The sequence below is a fragment of the Camponotus vicinus genome, unplaced genomic scaffold (assembly GCF_025532165.1).
Source record: "Camponotus vicinus isolate PSW18456_S1 unplaced genomic scaffold, iyCamVici1.0 SCAF_13, whole genome shotgun sequence".
Lineage (NCBI taxonomy): Eukaryota > Metazoa > Arthropoda > Insecta > Hymenoptera > Formicidae > Camponotus > Camponotus vicinus.
The window spans coordinates 12220231-12247675 of NW_028141949.1; the positions used below are offsets into that span (position 1 = coordinate 12220231).

General features: G+C 34.4%; 1 protein-coding gene and 1 long non-coding RNA gene across 3 annotated transcripts in view; one reads left to right on the forward strand and one right to left on the reverse strand.

The window, feature by feature from the left end:
• LOC145964533 (uncharacterized) overlaps positions 1–27445 on the reverse strand; it is a 66650-nt gene that overhangs the window by 24053 nt on the left and 15152 nt on the right. For both annotated transcript variants that reach the window (XM_083087419.1, XM_083087417.1), the window contains exon 3: positions 1558–1611. In XM_083087419.1, the coding sequence (XP_082943545.1) occupies positions 1558–1611 (54 nt within the window). The remainder of the gene's footprint in view (positions 1–1557; positions 1612–27445) is intronic.
• On the forward strand, positions 23138–23852 carry LOC145964602 (uncharacterized). Its single transcript, XR_014436517.1, has 3 exons — positions 23138–23392; positions 23477–23599; positions 23696–23852. It is a non-coding gene; the product is annotated as an uncharacterized LOC145964602 (long non-coding RNA).

Genomic DNA, 27445 nt, shown 5'->3' on the forward strand with positions numbered 1-27445 from the left:
AGTCGTGCCAAGAACTTGAGTGGCGAATTCGGTGCTTGCTCCATCTTGTACGAACGTTCGTGCCGTTTTTGTCAATATTCCAACTGGGGGTATGGACTTTCCGGGACGTGCCGGAACCAAAAGGACAGTGGTCACTCCTGAAGAGTCAAATTCGAAAGTGAAGAAGATACCAGGGGCAACGTAAAATGATCAACGACGTGGGACACGCGGCATCGCAATACGTTGATGATTCATCAATAAAAACGAGAACGAGCAAAAACGAGGGAAGCGATTGCAACGGGACGAGAAATCAAAATACGTTTGGTCGTTCGAAACCAATGTGTGCAACGAATTCGATTCGTTCAGCCACGTTTCGCATTTATGAGTCCGTTCGTTTCGTAATTGTCATATACCGTGCGTCGGCGTTCGTTTGCATCGGCGGTCGCGTATATTGTTATTTTTTTATTGTAATGTAGGTCGTCGGAGAGACGGAGTGGCGGACGGACGTTGGAGGCAGACGGCATCCAGTTGTTGAGAAGAGTTGAAGGCGGGGAGCAGACAGGAGCAGTAAACAGAAACAGAAAAAAAGAGATAGACGATCTTAGTAGACTAGCCTTCTTCTTTCGTAGCCTAGGACACCTGTTGTAATACTATATCCGTGGTACCCTGCTTAATTTGCGTCATTACCCTACTTTAAAAAAAAAAAAACAGTTTCTTGAATAGAGAGTGAGAGAAACAACACAGGCATGCAAGGAAAAGAAAGATGTTTTGCCATTAGTTGCTTATGTACAACCCTTGGATCTTGAAAATTCTATGCTTACGGAATATAAAAAAAATATATGATAAAAAAGTTTATTATTGTTTAAAGTAACATTCAAAAATTTAAATAGCAAATTTATCTCATGATTTTCAAGTCGTGCAGGTTTTTTGGCAGAATATCATGATATATTTTCCGTGCAGCGTAACGAATTTTCATGTCTTTGGGAAGAAACATTTCGCAATCGATCGTACGACAGGCCAGATACCATCAAAATGAAGTAACATATACATCTCGTAGTCAATTTAGCGAAGATAGAAAAGTATTACCCGTTTCAGAACTTTATTTACACGGCCGCACCTCGCGTCAACACGCACGTAGATAATTGAGACGAGAAATGATGTATCGTGAAAGGAAATTAGAGAGCAGAGACAAAGAACAAAGCAGAAAGATTGTTCAATATCGTAAAATTGCACTCAAACTTTATTATATTTTAACAAATATATTTTAATAAATATATTTTAATAAATATATTAATAAATATATATTAATAAATATATATTATTAATATATCATTAATAATATATTAATAAATAATATAATTTAATAAATTTGTTATACTTGTAACGTTATTAAAATTAAAATAGACACATTAAAATTAAATGAAAAGTTAAACACTTTACATCGAATTGTTTAGAGAAAACACAATTTTGAGTGCAATCCTTGTCTGCATGTATCAGTGTGATTCAGGTGTCGCAAGTGTGTCACGAGATTAGGATACATTTGTTAGATACATTACATAAACATTTATGGAGACTTACCCTCTAGATCCCTTTCTATCCTGGAAGCCCTAATATTATTCGATAAAGCCTCATCTGCGAAAGAACAGAAAAAAAGATATATTTAATGCATTTAGTATATTTTTAAAGGATCTAATTAATTTAATTTTTGCACGCAACGTTGGATGCATAAGGTCGCTTTGATGCGTTCGACAGAAGAAACGGTGGGTGGTGAAAGGAAATTTATTGCAGAATTATGATAGTAGGAGCTTTATTTGGTCATAGCTCTTCGCGAAATAATTGTTATGCGTCATATGGATGTCGTCACATTCACTTTGTATTTGCAGAGATATACTTTACATCGTAATAGTAATTTCTTCCTTTGATATTTACACGGTAAGAGGAATGTCAATTGAAGCTTCAAGTATGATATTCGCAAGGTTTTTCCGCGGATCTCGGAAACTTGATTGCATATTATTATTACTCGCGGTTGAAGAAAATAATAAGAAAAAATGAACATGAAGGAAAAGAAGAACTTGACGAAGACAAATAGACATACGCGTTTAGGAACGAGTATGTCTACGGATATGTGGGATGGACATGTAAAGGACGCCAGACATCGGCGACACCAAAGATGTCGCCCGGAGGCCGCGACGTACAGTTATCTGACCGACTCCTCTTCTCGCGAAGGAATATTTCCACGTTGTTTTCTTTCCGCGTGCACGTGAGCGTCTGTACGCTTGCGTACACACGTGATTTCGTACACACGATATATCTCGACAAACGATTCTTCTCACATTTTCTTGCAACCTGATTAGCGACGATAGAATTGATTCAGAAAGAACTAATTACGAATTCAACTTATATTAATTCTAGGACATTTTAATCATTATTAATTGTATAATATCTATATAATTCTTTGAGAATAATTTGTCAATCTGGTGTACAATTTTTTTTTATTTTATCAGCGTCAGTTGCCATCACTTTATATGTCGGACTGCATCGCGTCCCTTCGGGCGTGATCCAGTGAACTAGGGATGACCGAAGCAGGTGACATCCGGGTATTCGACGACGGGTATTTCTCGTTACCCCGGCAATCGGGACCGATGTACCCGGCGGTTCGAGGTCATCCTCGTCCGGGCACATTGGGTCAGCTGGTCGACGCTTCGCATCGCCCTTCTTTCCCGCGTCTGGCCTGCGGCCAACCGGGCCGTTTTACGGCCCCCGACGAACCGGTCGCGTCACGTTACCCAACAATCGGCAATGATCGCAGCCGCTTCTCGACATACGTGGGAGAAGTCGCGTACAACACGATTTTTAATGCGTCTTGAATCGCATTATGAAACGTCACGATTACACCAACCCCATCATCGTCACTTGATACACACGTATCGTGCATATTAAGTCTAAAGAGGATAAGCTTCTAATAAATAGAATAGATTGATTCGTACATATTTTGTTCAATGAATCTGAGAATTGCTGAAGAAATATACAGGATCGAGTGAATGTTGGATAAAATTGCGAAAACGTCGGCGAGGTGTTTGACAGCGAGTCATTTCTCTTACTCTCGAGTTACATAATCCACGCATAATTTTCGCATAATTTTCGCATAGCTTTCCATGGCCGCATAATATTGTAACTCCCAACGTCTCTGATATTCGAAGGCACGCGGCAACCGCAAGGAAGTAGATTGTGAGCGCACCTGGCGATCGACTTCCACGTACGCAGCTGCATAATCGCGGTTGCATAGGCGGCGGCTACCTTGAGCCCGTTTTCTCGCGCGATTCGCGAGAGGAGAAATCCCTCGGGGATTATGCTCGTTTCGCAAGAACAATTCGTCCATTCATGTCGTGCAGCCGAACCTCCCCGCTAATGCCCAAAAGGTTTTTCCCGTCATCGGAATTACGATGACTATCGCTCCCGGCGAGTACTCGTTTAACGACAGCGACAAGTGATATTGCGCCAGCAACGAGATTCCGCGATGACGATTGATGGGCCCGTCAACGTTCCGCGAGAAAAAAGGGCGTCACGAATCCATAAATGCGCTTGATCTCGCCGCTTTCTCCAGATTGCATCCTCGTTTTTTAGCGACGCGCCTTTATTCACGCGATTTCCACATAAGTGATTTACGTTGATTATTAAGGATTTTTTAATTACGCGAGATAATGAAGACTCTGCTGGGCATTTGATGGATGCCCGTGTTAATCTGGACGATGCGGGTGTCGTAAGTAATTAACTGTCTTGCGAGAGCGACATGAATACCAAGGTAACCTGGTCAGCGACCAACGCACGATTTCAATCTCACTTTCAATAATGGGCGATACCGTGTGCCATGAATCCACGACTAGTTTGACAACAATAGCATGGCATTCGAACGTGTGATACTCGTCTGGAGAGGAGAAGCTCTTGAGGGGAATCTCTTGGAAATTAAAAAAACAAATCTAAACAAATGTAATAAAATATAATGAAGTAAAATAAGGGAACCTCCAGGTTAAGCATGAACGATTCTCACATTAGTTACATATTAAAATCGAATTTGTCACGTCTTTTGAAATCGTGTTCCGCGTTCAGGATGCTTGCGTCAGACGTGACGAATCGCGTTAATGCCGTCGCGTTGTTACAGTTTCCGGTGAAAGCTCCTTCCCAAAAAAGGAACAAAAGAATGCGCGACGAGGAAGCGAAGCCCTCCGCGCAATTTGTCGAAATCCAGGCAGGTATGAATTAATTTCTCACGTTGCATCGAGTTAACTGGCCGTGTAATAGTCAATGTAACCACTCGGGAATGCGCATTTGCTTTGAGCCGAGTCGCGCGTGGATACGTGTGGTAAACCGAGAATAATGATGATTACTCTCACTTGCTCAATGATTTCTTGCAACCGACCGGCAATAACCGCGATGTTTCACGTCCATATCTCTGTCCATCTTCTGCGATTCGAAGGCAATCGCGTAAAAGCGCGAGATGTTCGAAATTCGCAGGAGGCTCTTTCCTTCTCGATGGAAATATACGCGATTAAACTTACTCTTTCCGACGTATTATTACATATTATTATATTTTCACAACCATCTCCCATGTTTCAACCGATTCGCAACTTTACACTATTGTTTCGTGTAAATTGAGAGTGTATCGATTTTCCACGCTAGGTTCGAGAACAGCATGAAATCTCCACGGGCTTCAGGCGCACGGAACGAGTTTGAGAGAGAAAGCGTTCAATCGTGGGAACCGGTAACAGTGGTACGAGTCGACAGTCTTGCGCGGATGTAAATTGTTTAACATATTACTTTAGCAACATGCCAACAATCAGCCTTACATCGCACGTTCAAAGTTGTATATCAATTGCATTAAAAATTTCAACAGACGTTGATATTCCTTGCCAGGATATCACATACTCGTCCTTCTTGACTCTGCGCGACCAGAATAAGTTAGAGGGAATTTTCTGAAGTTTACGATTCCAGCATTGCCATTTAAATAATGATGTTACTCGTTGTAGTCTCTGCCATGCGTAACATCATGTTCACTAACCATTCACACGACAAGTCCACAGTGAGATCCGAGTCCAATATCCACCAGGTAGGCTTTGTCCACTCAACCAAGCGGAAAATGACAAGCTGCTTCCGCAATATCCGACAACCTTCTTGCTCTTTGATGTCGCTTATAAATGTCTCTTGACCCTATTAAGTTGAGTCGCGTTCGTGCGAGAGCGAAACAAAGTGAATCCACTTGCGTGGAAAGAAGTGCGTTATATATTTATAGTGTATGGATCAATTTTATTTTTTTATTCAAAGATAATTGTCTCGTTTAAAATAAGATTAGATATTTATATAATCACTTTATGTGGTTATTGCATAAAGGAAATAATAAATATGTCGACCGCATGTCTTTTTCTGCTTCTAAATCCTATCTTTACGAACTCGGTTAATTGATGACGAGAAACGGATTTGCAATCATATCATCGATCGTATTATTCCGCCATCGCAAAAAAGAAGAAACGAAGGTAAAAGGCGGTGGCGACTGCTACTAACGGTATTGCTTGCTACTCTACTTTGTGTCTGCTTCACTGAAGTCGCGATAAGACTCTTCTTTATGTTCGCAAGAACAAATCTAATAACAATGTAACGTCATCGATCGCAATTAGTCGTTATTTTTATAGTTTAATTATTTAATTCATTAAATATAGTTTATTAAATTCCATATCGATTTGAATTTGTGTGTCACTCTTTAGATTCTTTATTTCTCTTATTATGCTTGGATTTACCCAATGGAACGACTACTTATTCCGTTTATCCAGTGGCATTTGAAATTATACGGCCGTTGAAACTACATAGTTGCTAATTCGAATTAGCAATTCTGAAACTCGTCGCGGCCAATCGATATTGCACATTTATTTAGACAGAAAAGGTCGCCGTTAAACGTTCGACTTTAAGAGATAAAGCAGCAACGTTTGATCGGTTGCTTTCGATACGCTAGAATACATTCTGAAAAATAGAGAAAGAGAGGAAGCTCTCATTTTCCTGTCTCACAATCAGATTAGCCATTGAGTTATTAGTTGTGATTTATTATCTGTTAAAATTTTCATGTAAAATTAACGGTATTTAAATGGTATTTAAACGTGTGCGATCTATTTCTGCGAAAAGAAAATTGAATTTCAATCCGGTCAAGGATTGAAAGAGACTAAACTGACACATATAGACGTTATGCGTTGTACCTTCTAGCGCACAGCACGCCTGCTGCCACGTGAGTTGGCGAACGCACGTGACCGACAGCGTGTCCGAGAGAATGGCCGGACAAACGGATATACGGTTTCTGCTATTACAAGGACCACCTTTTACATCATTGTACATACTACTTGATGGTTTGCGTCATACCAGCGTGCGAAATATCGGCGATGAAGTAGCAAAACGGACGCTGCGTGCTCAAAACACACATCTAAACTGAGAGAATGAATCTGTGCATACTTCTGAGAGTAGTCTAGTGAGAGCAAACATAGGAAATATATACCGTAAGAGAGGACAGAAGGAGAGAAAGAAAGAGAGAGAGGGCAATAATTTTATTTTTTCCTGTAATGATAAATTTTTATTTTTTTCTGTAATAATAATTTTTAAACAATCATTTTTTTATTTTATTTTATACATCTACGTTTAAAAGGTGAAACTACGATTAAAAGATATATGTGTGTGTGAATGATTGTAACTGTATATTCGTAATATCATCTAGAGTTCTAGAGTATCATCATATAACTGTAATTTTATCCTACAAATCGAAATTCGATGAGTCATAATAAATGCTTTTTGAGTTGCAAAGCAAAATATATATTATAAACTAGATTTCCATTATTTTGTTCTCATTTCTCTCTCTCTTCCTTTCATTGTTCTTAATGAAATTATACTTGAAATAAAAAAAACAATAATCTCTCTCATTACTATATTATTTTAGCTTATATAAAGAGCATATAATTTTCTATTTTTATTATTTAAATAAATATTTTTTTAATCGATACAATATTTAAATGCATTTTGTAATTTGCTTATGGCATGTAACTTCAACGTAATGTATTTTTATTTAAATTAGCAACTAGCTTAGCTCAGGATATTTTATGAATGTGAAAGCGTTTTGCGATTGCGTCCAACAAATGTATGCTCATAACTTAAATAGCACTTCAGAATTTTGCACAATTCAAATAACATTATTAAACACAATTTTAAATATGTAAATTTTCAGATTTATTTCAAAAAGATTTATTTCAGATTCATTTTAGAGAGATTAGATTTATAATAGATATCTAGATCTATAATTTTTTCAAAATACTTATAATATTATTAATAAAAGAAAAATACACAAATTTTGTAAGACAATCTTTTTGAGAAGTGAAAATAATAGCTTTTGTACAATTTTATAAAATTTTGTAATAAAATTTTGTAATAAAATTTTGAAATCTGTAATATAACAAGAGCGACGAGTCTTTATAAGGTATTGTGCTGAAACAGATCTGTGTCTTCTCAACCCGTGAAGAAAGTCAGCAGTGACGAAACAGAATTAATTTGCGGGAAAAGCTGACACAACTGGGATCGTGCTTCGAATCACGCACTAAGTGCTATCATTAATCTGCTATTCGATAAATGCAGCACGTACAACGCAAACTTGTCCTAACACTCGAGTAAAAGTGTCGCTTATTCGAGAGTGAGGGTGAAAGTGCGATAATGGCGAGAAGTTTCGATCCCGTCGCGAAGGAGACGGGGAAACGTTTCACTTCGTTGTTCGCTTGTTAATTAATCTCTGTCTGTTACAATTGTAAGTATATTACATCGTATAAATAAACACAAATCGTTTTAATACTTGATACAAATCTACTACGAACATTAAATCGCGCTTAGAATCTATTAACTTTAATATAAACATATATATAATTAATCTTAATTTTTATAAAATAAATTAAATAATAATTATCAATATGAATTTAAAACCTAAAATTAAACATATATATAATAAAACCAAAGTAACCAAAGGTAAAATAATCTTTCAACACAAATACATTAACTCCGCGGTAATAACCCACGTATTATAATAATTATCAAACATATAAAATTAATTATAATTACTGAGTAAATATATGACAACTCTACCATATTTATAAAAATAAATATTATTATTATACTAAAATATATAATTATACCATATTCTCTTAAAAAAATTAAAATAAAACCCCCTCTAAAATATTCAACATTAAACCCGGACACTAATTCAGACTTCCCCTCAATAAAATCTATAGGACTTCGATTTAATTCTGCTAAAACTCTGATATAAAAAATTAAAAACAAAGGATATAAATAAATAATATATCACATATAATATTGAAAATATATAAAATCTACAAATGAACCTTTCCCTCATAATTATTAAAATTAAAATAATTAAAATAAACCTAACTTCATATGATAATATCTGAGATACTGACCGAATTGAACCTATTATTGAATATATGGAATTTGCGGATCAGCCCAAACACACAACAATATATCTCATTACCGATATAAAAATAATTATCAATAAAAGAGAATAATTTATAAAATAAATATTAGTATATTAATAATTTCGCGATTAATAATTTCTAAGCGTATTCACAATAGAGTAAACACAATAAACACGATAGAATTGTACATATATCATGAAGTTCGACATTATTTTGCGCATGTTGTTTATAACGTTGATCGTCATTTTGGTATTAATCATTCGCAGGACGAAACTCGAATGAACTGTGTAATTGGCTTAATATTTCCATATGCGGCCACGCGAAAAATACGTAAAATTCGATAAAACGTCCTATTATTTCTTACGAGTACTATAATTAACGATTACCAACTCGTATGATTAATTAATTCCCACGATTCGTAAGCGTGTACGCTACTAATTACGCTTTATACATAATAGAAAATATTAAACATGAGATATTTATTACGATTAATAGTCTAAATATTAATTAATTCCCACGATTAACGATTCGTAAACGTATATATACAATAGTTATATAGGAAAAATTTAGCGTTCAACTTTGTGGCATATAATGCGCTATTTACATGTGATGATCTTGTTGATATTCATGCGGTGACACTAGAGTGAGCATATAGTGCTCGCTTTATGTATTTTCTCGAAATATAATCGCGAGAAAAATTCAGAGATGCTAAACGTGATCATTATCTGCGGATAAAATTATCAATTCGGATTATTACTCTTACAAACTATTAGTTAATTATTTATTGAAGTAGAAATATCCAATATGATTTAAATACCTCAATCAGATGTATTATTTATTATTTTATTGCGATATTTAAAGTAATTATTTTCTTAATACTTGAATTTTTTTAAATTTATCTCGCATCTACTTATCGCTAATTTAAACATATAATTTGTATATCATTTCCTTTTTTTAGCGCAATATTGATTAAGAGATTTATAATTAATAAGATTATTTATATAAAAATTTGATAAGATTTCATATAAAAATCTTTTTTTATTTATTATAATTTGAAAAAGTTTGTATGCATAATTTTTTATAAATTATATAATTTTTTTTGTTAAATTAAAACATTATAAACGATTATAAACTACATTAAATATAATTATTTTTTAGGATTTATTAATTATTCTGAACATTATAATCTTTATATTTTTGTATTTTACAGATCAACATTCTATGATACAGTACACAATTATGTATACCACAGCTCCACAATATCGGTATGTATCGTTCTAATGAATTATAAATTATTATTTATTTGCATTTTAAGATAATGGATTTGTGTGAAAATTATATTAAACATAAGTGTAACATTTTTATATAAATGAAAAGAATATTAGAAAAAAAATCGAAAAGTTAAATTAATCTTTTTGTGACGAATGTCAGTATAAATAAATTTGAATTTACAATGATAATGAAGTAGATAGATAAGATATTTTATATAATTTATTTATACAACTTGTAATATTTGAATATATCATTTATTTTTATATTTATAATATATCAAATTAAAATTGAAAATTTTTTTAAATTACTAGAGATATATTTTATAAGTATAATATTTCATAAATCCATTATTTTAAAATAAATGATTACATATATTTTACTTTCGGATACATAACAGATTTTTCAATGTGCCTACATCATAAATAGGAATAAAAACAACATGATCCCGTGATTGAATAATTATAAACTTTATATCAAAGATATATTTGAAATATTTCTAAATTTTAGAAGGAAAAATTTTAATATTAAAGATACAGAAGATAGGTTTCTAATGTATAGATTTTAAATGCCTTTATTTATTTAACACACTCATTAGTGCAAGATAAAATATTATCCACCTCCAGCAATATTCATTAACCCAATATAAGTTAACGACGAAGTAATCGATTAACATACAGTGGTCGATAATTAGTTTCGATGATAATTAATATCGCAATATTGTACATTCACTCGCGTTATTATTATCGCAGGCTTCTTATCGCGGTTACAAATTAATTATTATGTTAGTCAGCTTCTTTGCGATTCAAATATCTCACTTTCTAATTCCCCAAGAAGAATCCGCCATTGGCGAGCCGCGGCGCGATAGAAAAAAGCATATGCATGCGGACGGTGAAGGATTATTAACGAGATTCGCTTCGTCTGGCATCGGTCGATCTTCGCTCGCGATTGCATTCGATATCGACCATTGTTTTCCGCAGGCAGTAAACTCGATATTTCTGTAGCAGTGAAAATCACCGATGTGCAATAGCTTTTACAACCGCACCGGTCAAGGCCGGATCTAGTCTATTTACAAAGTATAAAATTTATAAAGGAGTTATTTATATATTCAAATTTATTTGCGTATAATAAATAGAGAAGGCTTCACGCACACAAGGAGATAGAAGCGAAACTTGATATTACAGGTAAATGTCAGTTATTGATATTTTCTCATCCTCGTAACTTTATGCTTCAACTTTAACGGTTTCGCAATTCGGACATGACATAAGCGAATAATCGCAAGATACCTCAACGATCCGGAACCAATCAATGATATAATAACTTCAATCAACAATAATGATAATATGAAGCCATTTTCGTTTAATTGACCTAATAATAATTCTTCGCGGGGAATTAAGAGTCCAGGAAGGAGAGTAGAACCGCCGTAGACTGAGTTTGATACGCTATAATCTTTAAACTCGAACCATTTACCTCTATTCTAGCTCCTGAAGTATTACGTGTATTGCAGGAGAATTAAAAAATAGTGTAAGTAAAAGTAGAGCAAAGTTTCGTAGCGCATCCGTAACCGGCTTATGGTAAAAGCATCACGTTTCGGAGTAAAATTTATTGCGTTTTAAAAAATATTTTTTGATAATATTAGATTCTTCAAATAAAATTTATTACAACAAATTTTTAATTATTTTAATAAATGTGTAAAGAACACACGCAAATGATAAATAAGATTTATTTCTTTCGGTAGAAACTCATCTAATAAATCAAATATAAAATTTTTTGTATTTATTTTTTCAATATTTCAACCACGATATTCAGACAAATATTTGGCTATAAAATAATCGCGCTTCTTTCTTTTTCAATATTTCATAAATTGTAATCGTCTCATTGTTTCATTGTTCTTCCTCACTCGGAGATCCTTGTATTCCGAGTGGATACGCATAAGCGGAGTCCCGCTTCCGTCGCGTTGCTCTTGGCACTTCTGCATCCTGCGCTGGATATGTAACGTACCGTAAACTAATTTTTCATGTGACGAGACGAACGATGAAGAAAGACGAGAAGAAGTTGACTGTACGGTAGAAAATGAAAGAGGAGTCGAAGAAATGCGCGCGCGGGCGAGATACCCTGGTGCGATATTCACGCTCTATCGCATCGCCGGGCAACTTTGAAATAACTCGTCGCGTTAAGTGATTCGTGTTAATAATTCACTAGCAGGGTATTAATAAAAGTACCGTATGCGCAAGTGCACGAAAATACGAAGTGTCAAAATATCGGGGAAAATATGGGATTTGAAGAAATCAGATATAATTTATGACATCACTTTGTATAAAGTTCGAGCTTGTATTATATCTGGAGCAATTGTAGCATTTTAGTTTCCCCGTTATCAAATTACAAGTATATCGTCAGGCATAGGACTTGATAAAAGATATTAACTCGATTCATATACATATGTCAGCGTGCATTTTACGCTTTTACGTTAAAAAAAAAGTAGTCTGAATATAACTATACATTAGGCACATAAAAGTCCTTCATCTACAACTAATGATATGCAAAAGCGAATTTTATGTGAACCGTCTTATTCGACGTATTCTCACAAGTTACACGACCCGATTCTCACGCGCCTCACATATAAAAACTGAATTTTGCGAGACAGTATTTACAGTTAATTTTATGTTATCTTTCTAATAACAAATGGGGGACAAATTGACATCGCGAAAATTGCACGTCGTATATCCCCATCAGAAACCTCACAAGATAACTCCGCAAGTAGTCCGGTTGGATCGATGTCGGACAGTGCGTTATACAAATGTATTCGCGCCTGAGAGACGACTTTCCTCGCTTGGGACAATTAGCGGTGTGTCAAATGTCAACAAGCATGTAAACACAATGTTTAATGGAACGTTTACTCAACTCCGCAATTTCTTCCGCCTACTAGCCTACTGTGCTAGTAGTCTTTCACGATGGAGCTAAGGCCACTAAGGCGTACCCGCTAGAGAACGTGAAAGAATGCAGAATTTTAAACACGTACATGCATATATATATATATATATATATATATATATATATATATATATATATATATATATATATATATAGGGTGTTTCTTAATAAGTGCGAAAAATTTTAGGAGATGATTCTTTGTCGAAAATTAAGGGGGTTTTTCATATAAACATATACTTCTACATTCCTCCCTGTGGAGTCACACTCCTCCAAAAATGGGGGTAAAAATTAGGTTATTTTTTTCTCAAATTTGGAACAAGTTAAAGAAATGAAATTAGGTGGATATTTTCTACTAGTAAAAAGGTTATTTATTAATATTTTTTTCAGTCTCCCGTATTGTTATAAAGGGATGAAACTAACAACCCCTATTCAATTTTTTATTAGAACTTTTTAAAAGGCCGGAATATGATCATCTAAAAATATACATTAAAAAGTTTGATTTATTTAGAAACTTTTTTATTTCTTTTATTTCTTTCATAAAATCTGTAGTTTTGAAGAAAAAAAATAAAATACGTTATCGTGCACAGTACGATGCTAAATAGCATAGGTTTCGAATTATGAGAAGTTAAATTTTAAAATAAAAATAAAATTAGAGTAAATGTTGAGAAAATTGGAACAAAAACAAAATTATAATAAAAACCTAAAAACCTAAAAAATAAAAACCTAATTTTTACCCCCATTTTTGGAGGAGTGTAACTTCACAGGGAGGAATGTAAGAGTATATGTTTATATGAAAAACCTTCCTTAATTTTCAAAGAATCATCTCCTAAAATTTTTCGCACTTATTAAGAAACAAGGTATATAGAGGGTGAGGAGAAAGTATGAAAACCCTGAAAATTTTCGAAAAATACAAGTTTTATAGAAAATTCTTTCAGATAAAAGTTGTGGGATTTAAAACGATTTATTTTATTGATCTTAGCAGTTTGACCTTGGATGATGTCAGAACAAGATCACCTTAAATTTGTTAAATGGAATCCCCTATTTTTTATTGCATATTCTTGTAGCTTACCTTAAAAGCTTTCCAAAACATTGTAATTAAGTTACTTTTCATTAAGTATTTTTCGAGCTGTAAGACTTGAAATAATTTCTTAATTTTATACAAACTTTAAAATATCTCGTAAAATATCCACTGTTTGATGATCTTATCTCAATATTTTTAGGCATAAAATAATGAGAGAAATCTAGTGGTGTAAAAAAATACGTAGAGTTATTTTTAAGAAAATATATGTAATTGCAAATTACACGTTTACAATTACAAATTATATGTCTTATCTGTCTTATATATCCAAAATGACAAGAGTCACGGTCGTCAAACGTGGATCAATCATCCTCATTATAAACTTGACCGGTCTCGTACCTTCACGGATAATGAAGCTTTAAATGCACGACAGGATCATAACTGGGCCAATGATACTTATGCTTTCAGATGCGGGAAGTATAGATTAACATTGCGATGGTGAAAAGACAAATGTCAGCGCAAGAAAATTCCTCTGATTTGCGTACGTATAATGAGAAAGGATACCGCCAGCACGAGTAGGATGTATGCAGCTAATGAGATGTATCGAGGACAAATTCCGATCTGCAGGGAACCAGTTTATCTCGAAAGTTTCGCGTATTAAGATCACACTGCGATTGATCCACGGCGATTTTCCTGATCTTATTCCGTGATTTTAATTGATTATATTATCTTCTGACGTCGTGTCACATTTCAAATCGTTGTGTCTCCTTCGTTTTTTTTTAAAGGAAAATTGAAACGGATAAGATATCCAGTTAGAAATTTAAGATAAATGATTAACAAAACGAAGAACTCGACGATCTATTCGAGAGTAGCGGGTTACGAAAGTAGAATTGGAACGTAAAACGGAGACGGAGAACGTGAAGCGGCTTATGAATCGCATCTCGTCTGCACAAGTGTTTGCTTGCGTGATGCGAATTGTAAAAAGATTGATGGTCGCAATACTTTTGCTTATTGTTAGACATAACAACGAGATGTTAATTACAAATTACAATACGTATCGTGCAGAAATGCACATGGGATATTGAAAAAATAATGAAATTGTACACGATAATTGAGAGAATATATTTATTATTATTAGAAGCATAATTCATTCCTTCAAGAATTCTCTCGAGGATTATGGGTTTAGTTCGACATTTTATTAACGGCATTCGCTAGTAAAAGTGCGAAATACTTACACAATCTACTCGACGAAAGAAAATTATACATTAATAATTATCTTAGGAAACTACTTTTCAGAATTTATCTGATAATCATACAAGAACTAAAAGAGATAGAGACTTTTTTCCCACTAATTTTTTTTTTTTTTTTTTACATGAGTGATTTAAATTTTTCCAATTCGATTTTTACATTCAGCACTTTTTCAGATGATATAATTAGGGTGTTAATAAACCACCGTCTCACGAATTTTTCGAACGGAATTGAATGTGAGAAACTTGACGAGAACCCAACGCGAATCTTATTCTTGTTCTTTCACGAGCTTAACCTCCTCGATTCGCTGACCCAATTCGCAGGCCCATCGGCCGTTCATACCGGCAATCCACCTGTACCAGGATCGGATCGAGAGAGAGGGATAGGAAGAGAAAGAGAATGAGAGAGACGAGTTATGTATGTAAACGATCTTCCTCTCCTGTCAGCGAAAGGCTGGCAATTCACCTGACTTGGCCTTGATCGCGTGTCGAAAGCAACATCTTGAGGAGTCTCTTTATCTCATTGCCTTCCTGAATTTGTCGAATACCAGAGTTCGGCCCTGTGCAAGACCCAACTGGCCAAGCGCATCCGACGACGAGGCCGATGTGGGCCGAGTGTTCCACCGAATTCTCAATAGGCCTCGGGCCTATAACGGATCGGCACACTAACTCTCTCATCGGTTACGCTTCCTTCTCTCCGCGTACCATGTAATTGCTTAATGCAATATTTACATCCTGCTCGCCCGTGTCGTAGCCTGTGTGCTAATCGACTCCTTATATTTTCCCGGTGCCGGTGGACATAGGCATTTGCAGTTTGCGCCGAGTAGTTAGCGCACCGCTTAGGCTCCACCGTAAAGTATAATATTAGCGGAAATGTCAGATCGTAGTCAAAGATCAATTTAATCAAAGATCTGCGTGGCACGTGGATAAGACAGCGTTTTCTGCGTCAGCTTTCTCCGCGTCCGACAAGATACGACGCGGAATCGAAAGCAAAATCGCTCCGATCGAGATGAGGATCATTTCTCGAGCGATTCACACAGGTAACAGATAATTATCATCCTGTACAGATTAATTACGCAAAACCTACACAGTTTTGCGCGAAGCGCAGTTAATTCCGCGGCAAAGAGATCTACTATAAATGTGCAAATCAATGGGACATTAATGGAACTATACTTATATAAAGATTAAATTTCCGTTTTTCATTATTTATAAAAAATAATTTTAATTCTATCCTTTTTAAAAAGTTGCTTCGAAAAGTTATCACCATTATTATAAATATTATGAAAATTATTGTACATCAATATATAATATATTTCGTAAGATATATTATATATAATTTTATTTGTCTGTGGATTCTTTAGAGAATTTAAATCCGATTTTTCCTAAGCAAAAATCTAGGTATGATCTTTTTTATTAATTCATATTTTTTTATATTCCATATCTTATAATGATTAAGTCTCAAATTAAAAGATCTATTAAAAATGAAATAAAAATTTACGCTTTATTATTTATTCGATTTTTTCACCGAAAATATTATTTTTAATCATATATATTATACTTTATAAAGATGATCTATGTTTTAGCATTTTTGTAGAAAAAATTAATTTTTAATCATGCAAAAAAATCATAAGTGAAGTCGAGTGATACACACCCTACATACATATATGAGAATTTTATAATAACATTTTCTCATCCAACGCATTCGCGCTCATTAAATCTCGGAAAAGCGTGTAATAATTTCGCCCGATTTCTTGGTACGCCCTTTTCTCGTTCCGAGACATGGTGTATCGAAGACTTTTCCACGATCTCCCTGCAGTCTATGGGAAAGGAATGGACGTTAGAGTGTTGACTTTCATTCGTACGTTCTCAAGAAGAAACTCTTGCCTTCTCTGAGCGCGGACCCAATGGCAACGTAATCAAGATATTTTCTCGAGCGTGATCTCTCTTCCTCTCTCGCTCTTCCTTCAGAATCGATAGAAAACGAGACACCGTCTCCTCCTTCTCGCCAGGCGCACGAACATGCGTTACGAACACATGAACGGGGGGAATGAACGATAAGTATATTTTTCTCTAGGGACCTATGCCATTGAAACGAGCCTGCGGCAAGTTCGTTCGTTATTCACATTGGTGCCGATCGCCCAGAACGTAGAAAGGCGCGGTATTTGTGTTAGTGGGTCATCCATGGACCAAGCCCATAGAAGTTCTCCGGCTTCTAATGGTAGAATCTCTTGGAGACGGCGGTTTTTGTCGCGTTGGCGAAGCGAATCGAGATTTCCGTTGATGGAAATTTCTCGCCAATCTCTAATCATAGCTTCAATCGAAAATGCTTTACCTTAAGCGAAAATTAGAGACGAGATAAATCCACGGGATCTCAGAAAACGAACAATATATTTAGCATTTCTTTTTTCAATTATATACAATAACAGTAGCCTGCGACATCAATTAAATGTCGCCTAATGTGGTTATTACGAAAACTTGGAAAGATATATTTTATAATGACAAACAAAATTTTCCTTGGCAATATTACTGATAAAGCTAATGTAGCAGAAAATTAGATTCATCGCCAGACACTTCCGCACGCGTTGGCGCAATGTACACGTCAAATCAAAAGTGATTTCAGTGCAACATTGTAGGCGGGAAAGTAAAGAGCCCATAATTCCGGATCCCGGAAATAGATGGTCGTCGACGATGATCTTCCGTTACACGATTTGCTCTTGTCCGAGTAAATTGCCACTTTCACGTATGGCATGGTTCGCTCGCGCATACAATGTAAGCAAACAGGAAGTTCGAGCAAAATGCATTTTGACATTCAGATTATGGAGATTCCTTCTAATTAGGCGAGGCATTACGTGAACGAGTCTCTCTTCATTTTTTTTTAAAGACATTTTTCTCATTATAATTTTAAGTATTCAAAAATTGTGATACAGCGCGCAATATAATCACCCGGGATAAACACTTTGACGTGAAATTCTTAATTAGAAATCGAAGCGACGTGCCGACCACAGCGTAAACCGCGCTCGATTTCATTAACACGCCGCGGTTGTGCATATTAGCCGTGTACCGAGTACTATCGGTTCATCCTGCCCGAAGTGAAAACGCTTTCTATCGAGAATCATTTAAATTCCACGACTCCCGGGACCCACCGATGGCATCCGTCCTCTCGACCAGCATCTCGGGCTGGTGAGGTTTTTACAAACAACCGCGAAGCCATTCCTGGTTATAAAAGAAATTCATGGCACACATACCCACATTGCTTGCTTGAAAATGCATATTTTTAAAAAACTTACATACCGTTAACCGACAAGCAAATCTTGGTGTAAAGAGAGAGAAAGAGAAAGATCTAGCATTGATTATATAAACTTGATGTATTTTCTTATAGATCCAATTTTTGAGAATTGGCTTGGTGTAAAGAGAGAGAAAGAGAAAGATCTAGCATTGATTATATAAACTTGATGTATTTTTTTATAGATCCAATTTTTGAGAATTGACTTGGTGTAAAGAGAGAGAAAGAGAAAGATCTAGCATTGATTATATAAACTTGATGTATTTTTTTATAGATCCAATTTTTGAGAATTGGCTTGGTGTAAAGAGAGAGAAAGAGAAAGATCTAGCATTGATTATATAAACTTGATGTATTTTTTTATAGATCCAATTTTTGAGAATTGACTTGGTGTAAAGAGAGAGAAAGAGAAAGATCTAGCATTGATTATATAAACTTGATGTATTTTTTTATAGATCCAATTTTTGAGAATTGGCTTGGTGTAAAGAGAGAGAAAGAGAAAGATCTAGCATTGATTATATAAACTTGATGTATTTTTTTATAGATCCAATTTTTGAGAATTGACTTGGTGTAAAGAGAGAGAAAGAGAAAGATCTAGCATTGATTATATAAACTTGATGTATTTTTTTATAGATCCAATTTTTGAGAGTTGACTTGGTGTAAAGAGAGAGAAAGAGAAAGATCTAGCATTGATTATATAAACTTGATGTATTTTTTTATAGATCCAATTTTTGAGAATTGACTTGGTGTAAAGAGAGAGAAAGAGAAAGATCTAGCATTGATTATATAAACTTGATGTATTTTTTTATAGATCCAATTTTTGAGAATTGACTTGGTGTAAAGAGAGAGAACGAGAAAGATCTAGCATTGATTATATAAACTTGATGTATTTTTTATAGATCCAATTTTTGAGAATTGACTTGGTGTAAAGAGAGAGAAAGAGAAAGATCTAGCATTGATTATATAAACTTGATGTATTTTTTTATAGATCCAATTTTTGAGAATTGACTTGGTGTAAAGAGAGAGAAAGAGAAAGATCTAGCATTGATTATATAAACTTGATGTATTTTTTTATAGATCCAATTTTTGAGAATTGGCTTAGAAACAAGACATGCTTGCTATATGTGTGTATTTTCACATAAATACATTATTTGTGCGACATTCCACTTGTGTGAATTTTTACGTGGGAGGAAAGCCGTAAAGTAGTATGGGATGCATCGCCATGGTTTCTCTCTTATATGTTCTGTCAAAGGTCGTCATTTCTCATGGCAGAAAAGAACGATCCTCGTGCCGATACACGTGCTAAGAAACAAGCTGCGATCATTAAAGAAACAAAATGTCAGACGTGAGCGATTGGGACGGTTTAGATCTCGAAACCACTTCTCGGATGGCGTCCATTTTACAGATCACGCATTACGAATTAATATTAACGAGGATATTTATACGCATTGAAACTGATTTATAGCGATCATTACTACGAGGACTTCAAAGACACGCGTAATTATCGGCGTATCACTTTGAAGAAAAATTCCGCTGACACCTGTTGCTCCTCTCGAGGAATTTATTATTGCCAGGCGCGAAGTGAGATTCTAATGGCGAGAAATCACAATCGAAGATGTCGCGTTTAGTGTCCAGCGATCCTCTAGGAAAAGTTTCAACTCGCTGCTTTCACGTCTCGCGCCTCGAAGAACTTTCTCACTATTTGAACTTTGTCTTGGAGCGCGTCGACGTGCACATTTGCGTACGTCCGGGTGTGAAATTCTCGTCTACGCGACAAAAAAGGATATGGCCGGTGTCGACCGACTCGTTGTGCAAGCAACGCATATTAGTTTCACCGACATACCGACATGAGGATCAAGACACGCAAGAACACGATAATTGTTGGACATCGCGACGAGGGCAATGTCTCCGGGATGTGACATGAAAGTGCAAAACCTTTGCCGTGACGAATGGAGACCGTCGTGATGTTACAACATTGCGAATTATAAACTTGAATTGCAATATTACGCGTGTGAGAATTTTAATTAAACTAATCTATATTAATTTCACAAGTAGTGGGAAGATTACCTGGGAAGTTAATAAATTAGTTTAATTAACTCTCACTTATGTACGTGATGTTACAACACTTTCAGTCGTCACGAGACATGTTTGAAAGAGGCGTAGATTTGCAAACATGTCTCATGAATGCCTATTTAATTCCATGATTGATTGCACATCGATTATTATATGACTATTCATTAGATCAGCAAAAATGCTGACTTTTAATCTTTGTAAAAAAAGAACTTTTGAAAATACGATTGTAATTTTTTAAATATTTCCTTTATAGATAGATAGATTTATTTATTTCTTGCCTTTCGGCATTGAAAGGGATTTTACATAAAATATACATTGCAGACTTTATAATATGCTTAACTTATACAATATTATCTCTTATTCTAAAAAAAATAAAAATAATAATAAATAATTTCAATTACTTCTAGATTGTCTTTGATAATTTCTTTGGTTTCATTCTATTTTCTTAACCTTAGAATTATCTTCATCCAACTAATTCCCTCTTCCTTTTCTCTTAAAATTTGACTTATTCTTTTATTATTCCTCGTATCTTCTGTACAATTTGTTGCTAAATGCTCTAATGTTTCTACTTCTTTCTCCTGTTCACGCCAAAATTTATTCCGGAGTTCTTCGTTTCCATATCTAAATCTCGCTATGATCTTTTGAAAATCTTTCTGACCTTGTTTTCTTAAATATTCTGGTATTCCTATCATATATAACTCTCTATATCTTATATCATATCTAGAATTCTGAATTTTATTCTGTTGGGTCTGTTTTTGATTCTCTACATCTCTTTCGCTTAGCTTCTGTACTACTTCGAAACCTTCCTCTCTTAATCTTTTAATTTCTATCCCTGACATTCCATTTCTTCGAAAATACATTTCTCTGTCTATTTCCTATCTGTTTTGAGTTTCCCTATTTTTCTCTACTTCCCTAAAACATTCTATCAATATCTTATTGTTCGATTTCTCGCTAATTTTTTTCTAAATATTTTCTTTATATGCACATGTATATATTTTCTCATTTTACTTTCTGTAATTCAACGCCACTAATTGCAAGTCAAATCGCGTGCTGCGAGGAACATTAGATGCTGTACGATTCGCGATGTGCAAGTTATTTCCATTACACTTGACTATGCATACGATACAAAAATTAGGAAGTCTAGAAATCAAGTAACTTATTTTATATTTAGCTCACTGCGCGCAGTTTTAGAGCTTAGTAGTAAAACCGTTTGAATCTCCGTGAATGGGTTACGACGTAGAGGCCAAAGGATTCTGCGTTCTCAAGCCTGCCTCGCCTACGAAATCGAGTTTGCAATAACATTCGCTTGGAATTCGTGACGAATATCCAAGTGAGAAATTTCCATTGGCGATTCAATGGTGAGCGGCTCGATGCCGGCGAAATATCAATGCGTCGGCGGTTTGTAAATCCCGAATATCCATCGTACAACCCATTAAAGTCGTGTCATACTTTGATATTTATTAATTTAATATTTATTTATTTATTTATTTTTATTTTTATTTATTTATTTATTTTTATTTATTTATTATTTATTTATTTATTTTTGTAAAAAAGACACATGAAGATGTACGTTTTAATCATCATTTCTAAAAAGAACGTGCGAGCACCGTGATTTATGTACGATAATATAAAAGTTGTCCATAACAAACAACGGTATTTAAGCTGAAAGAATTAATTTGTCGTAAAGAAGATTAGTTGAAAATGAGTTATCTAAGAGAAAATTGAATTAAATTGTATATATGGGCGCATAATGATGCTATTCAACGGAGTCTCCGTTGTGCAAAATCATGCCTTCTGGTGATCGACTCGCGTGGTCTACGTCCTATATCCTGCAGTGAATCAGAGGCTATCATGTTTATTCACATTTTACATCGACGATAGAAAATGTCAGTGGCAGGGGCGTAGCAACGTGAGACGCATCCCCGAGGAACGTGCACTTGCACTTTCGAAACGCATACCTGCGAGAACACGTAAATCCATTTCATCGCGCTCCAGTCGAATGCCTCGCATAACTACTGCACCACCGCAATCGTCGCAAATTATAACTTCTATTGTGTATCGTGCGCGTTGCACGTATTATCTCTGCTCGCTTCTAATTTAGACGCCCCGAGCGCAATGATGGGAATCGCGCGTCTTCTTTCGCAACTTTGTCGTCGTTTCAATCTTTATCATTAGAGTTGCACGAGATACTAAGATTAGTCTTAATATTGTCTCGTCTTGTCTCGAATTCGAAACAAGACTAGATTTTTAATTAATTATCGAGATAATATCGAGACTAAGATTGTCAAAATTATTGATCTCGTCAAGATTATCGATTTCTAAAAAAATATATATGAATGTAAATTGGATGAGAAGAAAATCACTACATTATACGAACTTAAAAATTTTACTTAACAAATAAAAGCAATTATATTGACAGAAATAATTTAGAAACAATTAATATAATAAAAAAAAAATAATTTAATAAAATAAATAATATAATAATATAATACAATAAATAAATTTAGACACATATAATAAAATAAATTTAGAAATTAATATAATAAAAAATAAAATAAACAATATCATTAGGTTAGATATATACGTACGTATATAATGTTTTGAGGAGTAAATGAATGACATAAACAATAATAATTACCTTAAATTATTATACATTAAAGATTATATTTTAAATATTATTTTATAAATACAATTGTTCATTATTAGATAAAAATTGTTAATAAAATAAAAGAGATAAAACAATAAGACGAGATTTTTGCTGCACAAAAATTCACCTAAAATCAAAACAAGATTTCAGTTGTTTAAAAATTTTCATATAATATTTTGACGAATATTGTCTTGCCTTAAGTCTTATGTAACCCTATTTATCACAGAGAATTTTGAAATAATGATGATTAAAACACACACCTCCACCAAATGCCGTGTCTCAAGAGAAGGATGATGTCTGGAGGGAAAGCACGGGAATTGCGTCACCCCGTGCTCGAGGATCTTCGTAGTTTCCCAGACACTTTCTACGCGATCTTTCATCCCAAATTGTTCATTACTTCGCATGATTAAGGGCTCGTGTATATGTATGAATGCATAATGTATAAAGGTGTGCAACAGTTTTATTTTTTCTCAGGAGAAAATATCAAATTATCTCAATTAATCTGATCCCCATTTTTTTCATGATATAAAGACTGATAGAGCGACAGCGGTTGAGGAAGAGAAAGGTTTAAGCATACGTTATATCATCTTACCGTTATGGGGACTTCACACGTGTTAAATGTATCCGCGAGAGAGATTATTGTTCTTTGAAAAGGTAATATTCGTGAACGTTATGTCGCTCGAGGTAACAATATATGTGTATAACTGAAATACATCGAATACTAAATCAATAGTATTGACTATGGATTAGACATAAATCACTTTCGCTTGATGGTAACTGGGATTCAGACCGCGTGACATGGGATAAAATGAGATTGCTTACGGCAACGTGACTGTCTCGATCAAACCCAACATTGCCTGCGGACACACGGTCGCAAAAAACATGCTTTTTCTTTGGTTCGAATTCTCTCACGCATGACGTAGATATTTAAGCTAATGAAACTTCATTTTGTATCATGATATATGCTCTCTCTTTAAGAAATCTAATTTATTACTTAAGTGGCTTGATATTTAAAATTATTATCCGTACGATAATAGTTATAGCAAGTGTCTAAAATGCACATGTGGCTCTAAAAAGGATGCTTAAAGTAAAGAAAATGAAATGAGAAAGAGGGAGAGAAATATTTTATTTTAAAAAAGGACAAATAGATATAAAATTTGCGTTGTTATAAAAATAATGAAATAAATTTTGAAATTTTATTAATATTTAGGCGGCTCGATATTTTTATTATATTATTAAATTTATTAAATTACAAAATTATTATGAGTATAATAAAGTTATAGTAAGTGTCTAAAATGCACATGTGGCTCTAAAAAGGAAGCTTAAGATAAAGAAAATGAAATGAGAAAGAGGGAGAGAAATATTTTAAATATATTTTATTTTAAGAAAGGAAAACACAAAGAGCTAAAATTTGCGTTATAAAAATAATGAAATAAATTTTGGAATTTTATTTATATTTAAGTAGCTTGATATTTATTAAATTATAAAATTATTATCAGTATGATAAAGTTATAGCAAGTTCTAAAATTCATGTCGTGATTCTAAAAAGAATGCTTACCAAACTAGAAAAAATGGAGTGAAAAAGAGAGAGAAAGATAAGTATTTTAAGTATATATTAAATATACTTAAAAAAATAAATGATAAATATTTTAAATATATTTAAAAAGTGAGGACTAAAATAGAGAGAGAAAAATGCGTTATAAAAATGATGAAACAAGCTTTTTGCTTATCACGCGTATGCGTGAGTGTATTGTAGATTAGAATTCCTGTAGAGTACAAGCAACGATACGTGATGTAGCAGCAACGCACAGTTTACGAAACAATTTCCATGCGATCCCATTGAAATTTGCGTATATATAGTGCACGAAAGTTCGAAATAATGCTTATCACGTCAGGTGGAAAATGGATAGGTTAGATAACTGCCAGTAGTTGCGATATTAAAGATATTCGCACGCACAGCCACGCACTCGTCGGAATGGAATTTAAAACAATGCGACTAGAATGAAGGCGTGGTACCCGACAAAAAGGGACGCGCCTTTAATTGATAGGCGTATTCAGCAACAACGGATTAAGAAACTTGGTTTTTGTCGGAAGTATCGTCCCACGATCCCGAAAAAGCGGCGCGACAAGTATACGCGACGAGTATTGGGAAAGCTTGGAAAAACGAAAGGAAGCGGTGATGAAAATAAAAGGGAGAAGCTGCGAGTCGCTCGATACACGCGTAGCGTGCGATCTGCGGTCGCGTGTAAAACTGTATTTACACGGCTCGCGGAGCACACACGGCACGGGAGCATCTCTCGCGATCTTATCGAACCCATCGTATTTCGTGCGCGATGCGATCGTTGCGCTTCGCGAACTTCTCCGCCGATTGACGTTGAGAAAAAGAGAGGAAAAGTCGAAATTGCGAGTCTCTTCGCAAAAAAATTCCTCGCGATAATATCTTCTGTTGCTTTATCACAGAAGTGCTGTTTATTTCGATCGATGATTTAATGATCGAAATAAGAGTGGGATTTTATGGAATGTTTTATTACGAAAACGCGCCGGTCTTCACGGGAGAAAGCAGCGTGTTTCGTAATTCCTAATTAATGCACATATGACATTTCCCTAATAAACGAGAAGTTAATTTCTGTTTAATGTGTCTTCAGCAAGATGGAATTTTTATCTTTTCCATTAACATCATTTCTTTGCCTAATAACAAGTGATTGTATTTTTATTCGGCATTTTCGAAAATAATTTATTTTTTTTTAATAATATCACTAATTATAAAACTTAATAATAATAATAATTAAAATATATATTAAAATATATTAAAAAATATATTAAAATATAATAATAATTTAATTAAAATATCTATTAAATATATTAAATTATTATATATTTATTATATATTTTTAAATTATTAAATATATGATAATTTAATAAATATTATTAATATTTATAATAATAATAATAAATTTATTAAATTATATTATAATTATATAAAGTTTTATAAAACTAGAGAGATAACAAAATCATACAAATACGAAGAGAATCGTCTTCGTATATTTTTACTCGGCATTTTCGAAAATAATTTATTTCTTTTAATAATATTACTCTTATTATAAAATTTAATAATAATAATAATTAAATTAAAATATCTAATTATATATTAAATTAAATTATTATATACTTATTATATATTTAAGTTATTAAATATATGATAATTCGATAAATTATATTAATATTTAAAATAATATATAATTTATTAAATATTATATATAAAATTTTATAAAACTTTTGGGAGATAATAAAATCACATCAATACGAAGAAGCAATCATTTTCTTTCGGAGTTTATAAAAATCCGCTGTTACAGTTTCTCGCGTGTACGGTAAAGTATCAATGGTTGTGAGTTTGTCGTAATAATTCGCGGCGTTTCTCGCGCGTCGTTGAAATAATTGTTCCACGCGGGCAGCAATAATCAGCACACACATTGTATAATGATCAATTGTGCCGGTTTCGCGCGACGGCTCCCACGGTAATCCAGCCCGGGAGAGAGATGGCTCGCTCATTACGGTGTTTTCAGTGAAGAAGAACGTCCTCACCGCACCAACGTAACCGTTATTATTTACTCAGTCAGTCGCTACAAGGTACTTTCATACTTATGCAACGGGTCTAGATGCTATCTGCTTCCCTCCTTCCCCAGCGCGTTGTTCGCGCGCTTTGCGAAATCGTCGACCCGCTCTTGGGAACCGTCCACCGAAGCTGGCGCTTCGTCTTCGTTCGATCCAATTTCCAGTCGTGGAGCGACGAAAACAATCCTCGCAATTTTTCCGCGCAAAGGATTCTCATTTGAAAAATCTTGGTGATGTATCTAGATCTTTGGATGCGCGAATAACCGTGATTACCATCTAACATTGACGGGAGTCAAGTTAATCGATTATCCTCAATGACACTCGATTGTATCTTCCCCAAATAAAAGAAAATAATTTAAAAAAAAATCGCAAATATACACATTTATTTCGTTTGCATTTTTTTCGATATTGGGTAGCAAGTTAATAAACTTTGACATATTCCTTGCGTGACTTTACGGTACGCTAATCAAACGACATGACCCACTGGCTTTGACGCAAGCAACGACGCTTTTTGTCGCGTGTCGAATAAAGGCTCGGTTCGGTATCTAATTCGCAAATTTTTGCTGATCTTTAATCGGTTTATTCAGCGACACGTTAAATAAATTTGTCCCCAAGAGCCAGCGCGAACCTACGCCCGGTCTAGACAGGTTTGTCGAGTGTGTTAATCATATGCATCATAACTATCCCTCTCCCTCCAAAAAGAAAAAAAAAGAAAAGCGACAACCACTTCTCTGTGCTTTCACCGGTTCCGATTAAATTTCCTTGCTGCGTAATTTTATACGCGCATTTAATAGCGAATATATATCCGTCAATCGATTCTCCGCCCATCGTTTTTAACCGCATAAATAAACCTCCACGCTAATGCATTGTAATTTTATGCTCGTTCGC